We start from the raw sequence: 11,873 nt of genomic DNA on the forward strand, positions 1-11,873 counted from the left end.
GCTGGGGGCGGGGCTAAGGGGTGAGCGCGGCCTGGTGGGAAGGGGGCGGGGCTAAGCGGTGTGGGCGCGGCCTGAGGGGAAGGGGGCGGGGCCTGAGGGGAAGGGGGCGGGGCCGGGAAGCGAAAGCGAAAGCGGCGATGGCAGCGCTGGGGGTGCTGATGGGTGAGAAACGGGGGGGGGGCGGGACCCCCCCACCTCGGAACCCCCATCCTCAGACCCTCCCCCCACCCCAGAACCCCCCCACCCTTGGGTCCCCCCAACCTGGGACCTCTGGGACCCCCCCCGAGACCACCACCCCCCCCCCTCCACTGCGGGAGTCCCAACCCAGGAGCCCCCCAACACCCTCCCCCCCCCGGGACCCCCAAACCTGGGACCCCCCACCCTGAGCCCCCCCCTGGGCCCCCCCCGAGACACACACCCGCCCCCCCCTCCCCCTCCGCGGGACTCCCAACCCCAGGAACGCCCCCCCAATACCCGCCTCCCCCCCCCCCCCCCCCGGCACCCCCAAACTTTGGACCCCCCCCACCCTGAGACACCCCCCCCCCCCAAAACCTGGACCCCTTGGGACCCCCCCGGGACACCCCCCCGCCCCCCCCGCGGGACTCCCAACCCCAGGAGCCCCCCAACACCCCCCCCTCGGGACCCCCAAACCTGGGACCCCCCCACCTTGAGACACCCGCCCCCCCCAAAACCTGGGACCCCCCCCCCGGGTCTCCCCAACATCCCACCTCCCCCCCCCCCCCCCTTTTCGGGTCCTTTCTTGCCCCCCCCCCACTGATGCCGAGTGGTCCCGCAGGGCTCTGCCTGCTGGGGTGGGGGGGGGGCAGATGTGGGGACCCCCCCGCCCCTCCCCCCGCTGCCCTGCACCCTGCTGGGGCAGGGGGGGGGAGGGGCGATGGGGGGGACCCTGAACCAACGCCCCGTCCTGCTGCGGCTGCGGGGGGGCCCCCCCGACCCCCCCCCAAACCCCGACGACCCCCAGGATTCAGACCCTGACGGCACCTTCAATGTCACCGGTACGTCCCCACGGTGTCACGTGACCCCAGGGGACCCCAAACCCAGGGGACACCCCCCCCCATGGTCACTGTCCCCCCCCCCCAGGGTCACTGTCACCCCTCTGCGACACTCAGGGGTCCCTGTCCCCCCCCCCGGGGTCATTGTCACCCCCCCAGTGTCCCCGTGACTCGGGGTCACTGTCACCCCCCCAAAGGTCATTGTCACCCCCCTCGGACATTCAGGGGTCCCTGTCCCCCCCCAGGGTCACCACTCCCCCCCCCCAAGGTCACTGTCACCACCCTGTGACATTCAGGGGTCTCTGGGTCCCCAAACACCCCCCCCATGGTCATTGTCACCCCCCAGTGTCCCCGTGACTCTTGGGGTCCCTGTCACCCCCCCAAAGGTCATTGTCACCCCCCTGCGACATTCAGGGGTCCCTGTCCCCCCCCCCCCGGGGTCCCCATCACCCTCCCCATGGTCATTGTCACCCCCCAGTGTCCCCGTGACTCGGGGTCACTGTCACCCCCCCCAAAGGTCATTGTCACCCCCCTCGGACGTTCAGGGGTCCCTGTCCCCCCCCCCCCCCCCCCAGGGTCCCCAACCCCCCCCCCCCCCATGTCACTGTCACCCCCCTGCGACATTCAGGGGTCCGTGCCCCCCCCCCCAGCTCCCCATCACCCCCCCCAAGGTCACTGTCACCCCCCCCGGGGTCACTGGGACGCTCTGGACTTGCTGCTCTGCCCCCCCCCCCCCCCCCCCCGGGGTCCCCATCACCCCCCCCCCAGTGTCCCCAGTGTCATTGTCACCCTCCCGTCCCCCCCCCCCCCCCCGCAGACCCTTGGGGTGCCCTGACCAAGGCGTGGGGCCCCCCCTGGACCCCCCCCCACTGCGAACTGAGCCCCACGGTGCCGGTGACGACCCCCCCACCCTGGGCCCCCACCCTGAGCCGCGACGCCCGCAGCCCCCCCACTTTGGGGGGGCCCTGGTGGGTGACGTCCCTGGGGACCCCCGGCTACGGTGTCACCGCGCTGCTGCAGGGACGGCCCCGCCCGGCCACCGCTCTCACCGGTAAGGGGGGGGGGGGACACCCCCAAGTGACCCCCCCCCCATTATTTGTGTCCCCCCCTCGGGCTCCCCCTTTCACGTGTGTCCCCCCGCCGTGTCCCCTGTGTGTTGCTGGGCGCCCCCCCCCCATGTCCCCACGTGTCCCCAGAGGTCTCTGTGTCCCCCCCATGTCCCCTGCACCCCCACATCCCCCCCCCGTGTCCCCATGTCACCCACATCCCCCCCCCGCCATGTCCCCAATGGTCCCCGTGTCCCCACACCCCTCCCATGGCCCTGCACCCCCCCCAAAATGTCCCCAATGGTCCCCACGTCCCCCCATGTCCCCTGCACCCCCACGTCACCCCCCCCATGTGTCCCCATGTCCCCTGCACCCTGGTGTCCCCCACAGTGTCCCCAACGGTCCCCGTGTCCCCCCCATGACCCCACACCCCCCTGTCCCCATGTCCCCTGCACCCCGGTGTCCCCCACATCTCCCACCCCCCCCAATGTCCCCAACGGTCCCCATGTGCCCCCATGACCCCACACCCCCCTGTCCCCATGTGTCCCCATGTCCCCTTCACCCCAGTGTCCCCCACATCCCCCACCCCCCCCCCACTGTCCCCAACGGTCCCCGTGTCCCCATGTCCCTGCACCCCCCCAACGTCCTCAACAGTCCCCGTGTCCCCACGTCCCCCCATGTCCCCCACCCACCCCCAATGTCCCCAACGGTCCCCATATGTCCCCATGTCCCTCCACCCCCCCCACAATGTCCCCAACAGTCCCTGTGTCCCCCCATTACTCCACACCCCCCTGTCCCCATGTGTCCCCATGTCCCCTGCACCCCAGTGTCCCCCACATCCCCACCCCCCACAATGTCCCCAACAGTCCCCGTGTCCCCGCGTCCCCCCATGTCCCCCACCCCCCCCAATGTCCCCAACGGTCCCTGTGTCCCCATGTCCCTCTACCCCCCCCCAATGTCCCCAACGGTCCCCATGTGCCCCCATGACCCCACACCCCCCTGTCCCCATGTGTCCCCATGTCCCCTGCACCCCAGTGTCCCCCACATCCCCCACCCCCCCAATGTCCCCAACGGTCCCCGTGTCCCCGCGTCCCCCCATGTCCCTGCAACCCCCAACGTCCCCAACAGTCTCCATGTCCCCACATCCCCCCATGTCCCCCACCCCCCCCGCAATGTCCCCAACGGTCCCCGTGTCCCCACAGCGGCTCTCTCCATCTTCACCCTCACCCCGGAGCTGAGGGGGGCCCCGGGGTCCCCCCTGGAGCTCCACTGCGCCTTCGCCGCCCCCCCCCGGCCCCTTCGCCCTGGAATGGCGGCACCAGCACCGCGGCGTCGGCCGCCGCCTCCTGGCCTACGACTCGGCCACCGCCAGCGTCCCCGTGGCCACCCAGGGGGTCGAGCTGCTGCTGGGGACGTCGGCGGGGGACGGGGGGACCAGGGAGGTGACGTTGCGCTTGGCCCCCCTGACCGTCCCCCACCACGGCACCTACGTCTGCTCCGTCTTCCTGCCCCACGGCCAAGCCCAGCAGCTCCTGCACGTCCACGTCCTCGGTCAGCGCCCGAACATCTGGGTGGGGTGGGACCCAAACATCTGGGTGGGGTGGGACCCGGTTGTCCAGGCCTGGTGGGTGCCCAGATGTGGTGGGACCCAAACGTCTGGGTGGGGTGGGACCCAAACATCTGGGTGGGGTGGGACCTGGTTGCCCAGGCCTGGTGGGTGCCCAGATGTGGTGGAACCCAAACATCTGGGTGGGGTGGGAGCCGGTTGTCCAGGCCTGATGGGTGCCCAGATGTGGTGGGACCCAAACATCTGGGTGGGGTGGGAGCCAGTTGTCCAGGCCTGATGGGTGCCCAGATGTGGTGGGACCCAAACATCTGGGTGGGGTGGGAGCCAGTTGTCCAGGCCTGATGGGTGCCCAGATGTGGTGGGACCCAAACGTCTGGGTGGGGTGGGACCCGGTTGTCCAGGCCTGATGGGTGCCCAGATGTGGTGGGACCTGGGTAGCCAGATGTGATGGGCCATGGTTGTCCAGATGTGATGGGACCCAAGTGCCCGTGTGTGGTAGGACCCAAACATCTGGGTGGGATGGGACACTTGGGTCCCATCACATCTGGCATGATGGGACCCCGTTGTCCACATATGATGGGACTTGGGTGCCCAGATGTGATGGGACCCAGTTCCATGTGGGATGGGACCCCCACACCTGGGTGGGATGGGACCTGGGTGCCCAGATGTGGTGGGACCCCGTTGTCCACGTGGGATGGGATCCCCACACCTGGGTGGGATGGGACCCCGTTGCCCAGATGTGACGGGACATGAGTGTCCAGATGTGGTGGGACCCCGGTTTCCCAGGTGTGATGGGACCTGGGTGCCCAGATGTGGTGGGACCCTGTTGTCCACATGGGATGGGACCCCCACACCTGGGTGTGATGGGACCCCCGTTGCCCAGATTTGACAGGACCCAGGTCCCCAGCTGTGATGGGACCTGGGTGCCCAGATGTGGTGGGACCCCGTTGTCCACGTGAGATGAGACCCCCACACGTGGGTGTGATGGGATCCCGTTGCCCAGATGTGATGGGACATGGGTGTCCAGATGTGGTGGGACCGGGCTTCCCAAGTGTGATGGAACTTGGGTGCCCAGATGTGGTGGGACCTGGTTTCCCAGGTGTGATGGGACCTGGGTGTCCAGATGTGGTGGGACCCCATTGTCCACGTGAGATGGGACCCCCACACCTGGGTGTGATGGGACCCCGTTGCCCAGATGTGGTGGGACCTGGGTGTCCAGATGTGGTGGGACCCCATGGTCCACGTGAGATGGGACCCCCACACCTGGGTGGGATGGGACCCCATTGCCCAGATGTGACAGGACCCGGGTCCCCAGCTGTGACGGTCCATAATCCTAAATGGACCCTGGGGGGGTGGCACCGGGCGCTATAGGGCACCCCAGCCCCACCTCCAGCCCCCCCCCGTGCCCCATAGAGGGGCTGGTCTCTAGGGACTGTCCCCATCTGGGCCTGGTCTCTCGGGGCCATACGGGATCCCGACCGGTGTGTCCCCTCTTTGTCCCCACCCCCCCTAGAGCCCCCCAAGGTGACGCTGCACCCCACGCCGCTGGTGGTGGCCCCGGGGCAAGTGGCCGAGCTGCGGTGCGAGACCTCGGGCTACTTCCCCCTGGACGTGGGGGTGCGGTGGCAGCGGCGGGCCGGTGACTCGCGGACGTTGTTGCCCCTCGAGGACACGGTGGCCGAGACTTGGAGCTCGGGCCACCGCCGAGGTGCCGATGGCACCTTCAGTCGGAGCAGCGGCGCCCGCCTGGTCCCCGCGCGTCCCCACCACCACGGGGACGTCTACACCTGCGTGGTGGCCCACGGCGCGTTGGCCACCCCGCTGCGTGCCCACGTCCGGCTGGAGGTGGCCGGTGAGTGGGGACGGCGGGGGGGGACATCAGGGGACGTCGGGGTTGGGGTGGGGTGATGGGGTTGGGGACATCAAGGGACACTGGGGGATGTGGTTGGGAGGGTCAAAGGGACACCAGAACCAGGGTTGGGGACATCAAGGGACACTGGGGGACGTGGTTGGGCCACCAGGACCAGGGTTGGGGACACTGAGAGGTGCCAGGGTTGGAGTTGGGGACACCAAGGGACATCAAGACCATGGTTGGGAAGGTCAAGGGGACACCAGCACCAGGGTTGGGGACACTAAGGGGCACCAGAACCGCAGTTGGGGACATCAAGGGACACTGGAGGATGTGGTTGGGAGGGTCAAAGGGACACCAGAACCGGGGTTGGGGACATCAAGGGACACTGGGGGATGTGGTTGGGCCACCAGGACAAGGGTTGGGGACACCAAGACGTGCCAGGATTGGAGTTGGGGACATCAAGGGACACCAGAACCAGGGTTGGGGACATTAAGGGACACTGGGGGACGTGGTTGGGAAGGTCAAGGGGACACCAGGACCAAGGTTGGGGACACCAAGAGGTGCCAGGATTGGAGTTGGGGACATCAAGGGACACTGGGGGACGTGGTTGGGCCACCAGGACCAGGGTTGGGGACACTGAGTGACACCAGAACTGGGGTTGGGGACACTGTCGGGTGCCAGGATCAGAGTTGGGGACATTAAGGGACACCAGCACCAGGGTTGGGGACACCAAGGGCCACCGGGACCATGGCTCAGGTGTCCCCTGTCCCCGCAGGTGCCACCGGGCCGTGTCTGGAGGACGTGGTGGGGCTCTTCCTGGTGGCCTTTGTCCTCTGCGGCCTCTGGCGCTGGCTCAGCCCCGCCCGTGAGTAGTGTCCCCAATGTCCCCATGTCCCAATGTCTCCAAGTCCCCATGTCCCCAATGTCCCCATGTCCCAATGTCTCCAAGTCCCCATGTCCCCAATGTCCCCATGTCCCCAATGTCCCCCATGTCCCCATGTCCCAATGTCCCCATGTCCCAATGTCCCCATGTCCCCAATGTCCCCATGTCCCCATGTCCCAATGTCCCCATGTCCCAATGTCCCCATGTCCCCAATGTCCCCAATGTCCCCCATCCCCCCCTTGTCTCCACGTCCCCTCTTGTCCCCTTGTCCCCCCTTGTCCCCCTGTCCCCACGTCCCCTCCCTTGTCCCCTTGTCCCCACATCTCCCTGTTGTCCCCACGTCCCCCGTTGTCCCCGTGTCCCCTCTTGTCCCCATCTCCCTCCTTGTCCCCACATCCCCCCCATGTCCCCCCATGTCCCCGTGTCCCCCCTTGTCCCCACGTCCCCCGTTGTCCCCGTGTCCCCCCGCTGGCAGCAGCCCCCTGACCCCTCCTCTCTCCCACAGCCCCACGCCCCGACCAGGAGCCCAAGGTAACGTCCCCTCCCTGTCCCCGTCCCCGCGGGGCACCAGCCCCTGGTGTCCCCAAGTGTCCCCAAGCCTCACCTGTCCCCTCCCCCGCAGAAGACGCAGTGACCCCGACGCTGGAGCCTGGTGACCGTGTGACAAATAAAGCGCTTTTTTACCAAAAAAAAGTGGTGATGGTGTTTGTGTGTCCCCCGTGTCCCTCGTGTCCCCCAGTGTCCCCATGAGACCCCGTGTCCCCCCTTGTCCCACCCATTCCCCACGTCTCCCCTGTCCCCATGTCCCCCCATGTGTCCCCATGTCCCCCCCTGTCCCCTGTGTGTCCCCTGTCCCCATGTTCTCCGTGTCCCCCCGTGTCCCCATGTGTCCCCCGTCCTCATGACCCCCCACATCCTCCCTGTCCCCCCATGTCCCCCCCGTCCCCCCATGTCCCTCCATGTCCCCCCATGTCCCCCACATGTCTCCATGTCCCCCCCTGTCCCCGTGTGTCCCCTGTCCTCATGTCCACCATCTCCATGACCCCCCACATCCTCCCTGTCCCCCCATGTCCCCCCTGTCCCCATGTGTCCCCATATCCTCCATGTCCCTCTACATTCCCCACATGTCCCCTGTCCCCAGTGTCCCCCATGTCCCCTCATGCATCTCCATGTCCCCCCATGTCCCCTCGTGTCCCCACGTGTCCCCCATCCTCATGTCCCACATCCTCATGTCCCCCCACATCCTCCCTGTCCCTCTATGGCCCCCTCATGTCCCCATGTCCCCCTACATTCCCCATGTGTCCCCTGTCCCCATGTCCCCCCATGTCCCCTCATGCATCTCCATGTCCCCCCGTGTCCCCCATCCTCATGTCCCCATTCCTCATGTCCCCCCACATCCTTCCTGTCCCCCATGTCCCCCCACGTGTCTCCATGTCCCCCCCCTGTCCCCATGTGTCCCCATGTCCCCTCATGCATCTCCATGTCCCCCCATGTCCCCCTGTGTCCCCATGTGTCCCCATGTGTCCCCCATCCTCATGTCCCACACCCTCATGTCCCCCCACATCCTCCATGTCCCTCCCTGTCCCCCCATGTCCCCCACATGTCTCCATGTCCCCCCCTGTCCCCGTGTGTCCCCTGTCCTCATATCCACCATCTCCATGTCCCCCCATGTCCCCCACATTCCCCATGTCCCACCTGTCCCCATGTGTCCCGTCCTCATGTCCCATGTCCCCCCTGTCCGCATGTCCCCCCATGTCCCCTCATGCATCTCCATGTCCCCCCATGTCCCCCTGTGTCCCCATGTGTCCCCCACGTGTCCCCCATCCTCATGTCCCCCCACATCCTCCCTGTCCCTCCATGTCCCCCCATGTCCCTCCATGTCCCCATGTCCCCCTACATTCCCCACATGTGCCCTGACCCCCTGCCCCATGTGTCCCCATGTCCCCTCATGCATCTCCATGTCCCCCCATGTCCCCTCGTGTCCCCACGTGTCCCCCATCCTCATGTCCCACACCCTCATGTCCCCCCACATCCTCCCTGTCCCTCTATGGCCCCCCATGTCCCCCTCACGTCCCCATGTCCCCCTACATTCCCCATGTCCCCCCTGTCCCCATGTCCCCCCATGTGTCCCCATGTCCCCTCATGCATCTCCATGTCCCCCCGTGTCCCCCATCCTCATGTCCCACACCCTCATGTCCCCCCACATCCTCCCTGTCCCCTCCATGTTCCCCCATGTCCCTCCATGTCCCCATGTCCCCCTACATTCCCCATGTCCCCCCTGTCCCCATGTCCCTCCATGTGTCCCCATGTCCCCTCATGCATCTCCATGTCCCCCCATGTCCCCCTGTGTCCCCATGTGTCCCCATGTGTCCCCCATCCTCATGTCCCACACCCTCATGTCCCCCCACATCCCTCCCTGTCTCTCCCTGTCCCCCCATGTCCCTCCATGTCCCCCCATGTCCCCCCCCCGCAGAGGGTGACACTTCCCCATCGGAAGCCGCTCCCGCCGCGCGGTTTCCTGCCGCCCTAGAGGGGCGGGGACACACAGCCGGGCCTGGGGACACCGCCAGGAGACAGAGGGGACACCCCTGTCCCCAACCCAGAGCCCTGTCCCCTCCGTTATCCAGCGCCGGGGCTTTGGAGCGGCCGGATCGGGGAGGGGGGGGTGGAACGGCGGCGGCTCCGCTCCGGTACCGGCTCCGCTCCGGGCCGGGTTTTGCGGAGGCTCCGCCTCCCCCCCGCGGCTCTGGCGCCCCCTGGCGGCGCTGCGGGACCCCGCGGGGCGAGGAGGCTGCAGGTGCGGGGGGGGCTGAACTGGGAGGGACTGGAGGGACTGGGAGCACTGGGAGGGGGGGACTGGGGGGCACTGGGGGCACTGGGAGTAGGGAGTGGGAGCACTGGGAGGACTGGGAGGACTGGGAGCAGGAAGTGGTGGTGCTGGGAGGGGGGACTGGGAGGGACTGGAGGGACTGGGAGGGACTGGGAGCACTGGGAGGGGGAACTGGGGGGGACTGGGGGCACTGGGGGGCACTGGGAGTAGGGAGTGGGAGCTCTGGGAGGACTGGGAGGACTGGGAGCAGGAAGTGGTGGTGCTGGGAGGGGGGACTGGGAGGGACTGGGAGGGACTGGGAGGGACTGGGAGCACTGGGAGGGGGAACTGGGGGGGACTGGGGGCACTGGGGGGCACTGGGAGTAGGGAGTGGGAGCTCTGGGAGGACTGGGAGGACTGGGAGCAGGAAGTGGTGGTGCTGGGAGGGGGGACTGGGAGGGACTGGGAGGGACTGGGAGGGACTGGGAGCACTGGGAGGGGGAACTGGGGGGGACTGGGGGCACTGGGGGGCACTGGGAGTAGGGAGTGGGAGCTCTGGGAGGACTGGGAGGACTGGGAGCAGGAAGTGGTGGTGCTGGGAGGGGGGACTGGGAGGGACTGGGAGGGACTGGGAGGGACTGGAGCACTGGGAGGGGGAACTGGGGGGGACTGGGGGCACTGGGGGGCACTGGGAGTAGGGAGTGGGAGCTCTGGGAGGACTGGGAGGACTGGGAGCAGGAAGTGGTGGTGCTGGGAGGGGGGACTGGGAGGGACTGGGAGGGACTGGGAGCACTGGGAGGGGGAACTGGGGGGGAACTGGGGGCACTGGGGGGCACTGGGAGTAGGGAGTGGGAGCTCTGGGAGGACTGGGAGGACTGGGAGCAGGGAGTGGTGGTGCTGGGAGGGGGGGACTGGGAGGGACTGGGAGGGACTGGGAGCACTGGGAGGGGGGACTGGGGGGCACTGGGAGTAGGGAGTGGGAGCACTGGGAGGACTGGGACCAGGAAGTGGTGGTGCTGAGAGAGGGGGACTGGGAGCACTGGGAGGAGGAACTGCGGGAACTGGGGGGCACTGGGCGTAGGGAGTGGAGGTACTGGGAGTACTGGGACCAGGAAGTGGTTGTGCTGGGAGAGGAAACTGGGGAGGGACTGGGAAGAGGGGCAGGGAGGGACTGGAAGCACTGGGGTTGGGGGGGATGGGGTGACTGGGAGCACTGGGGGGGTCCATGGGGGCAGCACTGGAGCACTGGGAGCACTGGGGGGGCCGTGGGGGCAGAACTGGGAGCACTGGGGGGTCCATGGGGGCAGCACTGGGAGCACTGGGAGTACTGGGGGGGCCGTGGGGGCAGAACTGGGAGCACTGGGAGCACTGGGGGGTCCATGGGGGCAGCACTGGGAGCACTGGGAGTACTGGGGGGGCCGTGGGGGCAGAACTGGGAGCACTGGGGGGGCTGGGGGGCAGCACTGGGAGCACTGGGGGGGCCGTGGGGCGCAGGCAGTGGGTGCTGAGGGGTGTCCCCCCCCCCTCTCTCTCCCCAGGGCCCCCCCATGGCCGCGCTGTGGGGCTGAACCCCCTGTGGGGCTCCCCCCCCCCCCCCCAAACCTCCGTGACTCCGAGCTCGCCGTGGGGGGGGTCGCCCCCCCAAGCCCCCCCCCCCCGGGCCCCCCTAAACCCCCCGGGGGCCCCCCAAACCCCCAGGGTCCCCCAAACCCCCCCGGACCCCCCCCAACCCCCCCCGGGGGCCCCCCAACCCCCCACCAGGGCCCCCCCAATCCCCCCCGGGTCCCCAAACCCCCCCGGGGGCCCCCTTAAACCCCCAGGGCCCCCCCCAAAACACCCCCGGGGGCCCCCCCAACCCCCCCCCCGGGCCCCCCCAAACCCCCCCGGGGCCCCCCCATGCTCCCCCGGGCACTGCGGGCGCTGCTGGAGGGGCCCCGGCCCCCCCAAAATCAGGAGCCCGGGGTCGTGCTCAGCTCGTACCCGGCCCCGCCCCCCCCGAGAGCGACCCCCCCCCGGTGAGATTTTGGGGGGGGCCCCCGGGGGCGTGGGGGGTGCTGGGTGCTATCTGGGGGTGCTGGGTGCTCTTGGGGGGCAGTGGGTGCTATTTGGGGGTGCTGGGTGCCTTTGGGGGGGCGCTGGGTGCTCTTGGGGGGCCTTGGGTGATCTTGGGGGTTCTGGGCACCCTTAGGGGTCACTGGGTGCTCTTGGGGGGCACTGGGTGCTATTGTGGGGTGCTGGGTGCCTTTGGGGGGGTGCTGGGTGCTCTTGAGGGGTCACTGGGTGCCATTGGGGGGCGCTGGGTGCTCTTGGGGGGCCTTGGGTGATCTTGGGGGGTTCTGGGCACCCTTAGGGGTCACTGGGTGCTCTGGGGGGGGCAGTGGGTGCTATCTGGGGGTGCTGGGTGCCGTTGGGGGTCACTGGGTGCTGTTGGGGGTCACTGGGTGCTCTGGGGGGGCACTGGGGCATTGTTGGGGGGGGGGCACCGGGTGCCTTTAGGGGTGCCGGTGGCCCCCCCACACCCTTGGGTGACCCCCCCCCCTTTGGGTGCCGCAGGCGGAGGAACGGGAGGAGGGTCCCGGGGGGGCCGTGTTCTCCCTGGGGACCCCCCCTCACCCTGGGGCGCCCCCCCCCGCCTGCTGCGGGGCGGCGCCCCTCCCCCGCCTGGTCAGGCACCTGCTGGAGGCCCCGGGGGGGGGCGACGCC

At 69.0% G+C, this 11,873-nt stretch overlaps 2 protein-coding genes across 2 annotated transcripts; both read left to right on the forward strand.

The window, feature by feature from the left end:
* The first annotated feature begins 97 nt into the window (after window positions 1-97).
* On the forward strand, window positions 98-7,054 carry TAPBP (TAP binding protein). Its single transcript, XM_074857920.1, is given in 9 exon segments — window positions 98-162; window positions 797-1,016; window positions 1,831-2,064; window positions 3,262-3,344; window positions 3,346-3,610; window positions 5,140-5,478; window positions 6,254-6,343; window positions 6,867-6,892; window positions 6,984-7,054. Coding segments are annotated over 8 exon segments (1,170 nt in total). The 5' UTR covers window positions 98-162; window positions 797-895; the 3' UTR covers window positions 6,996-7,054.
* A 1,010-nt stretch (window positions 7,055-8,064) lies between these two features.
* LOC141938899 (uncharacterized) lies at window positions 8,065-11,873 on the forward strand (the record flags this gene model as incomplete). Its single annotated transcript, XM_074857922.1, is given in 3 exon segments — window positions 8,065-8,097; window positions 8,892-9,158; window positions 11,724-11,873. Coding segments are annotated over 3 exon segments (450 nt in total), but the record flags the coding sequence as incomplete, so codon positions are not given.

This window comes from Strix uralensis, unplaced genomic scaffold (assembly GCF_047716275.1).
Source record: "Strix uralensis isolate ZFMK-TIS-50842 unplaced genomic scaffold, bStrUra1 scaffold_398, whole genome shotgun sequence".
Classification (NCBI taxonomy): domain Eukaryota; kingdom Metazoa; phylum Chordata; class Aves; order Strigiformes; family Strigidae; genus Strix; species Strix uralensis.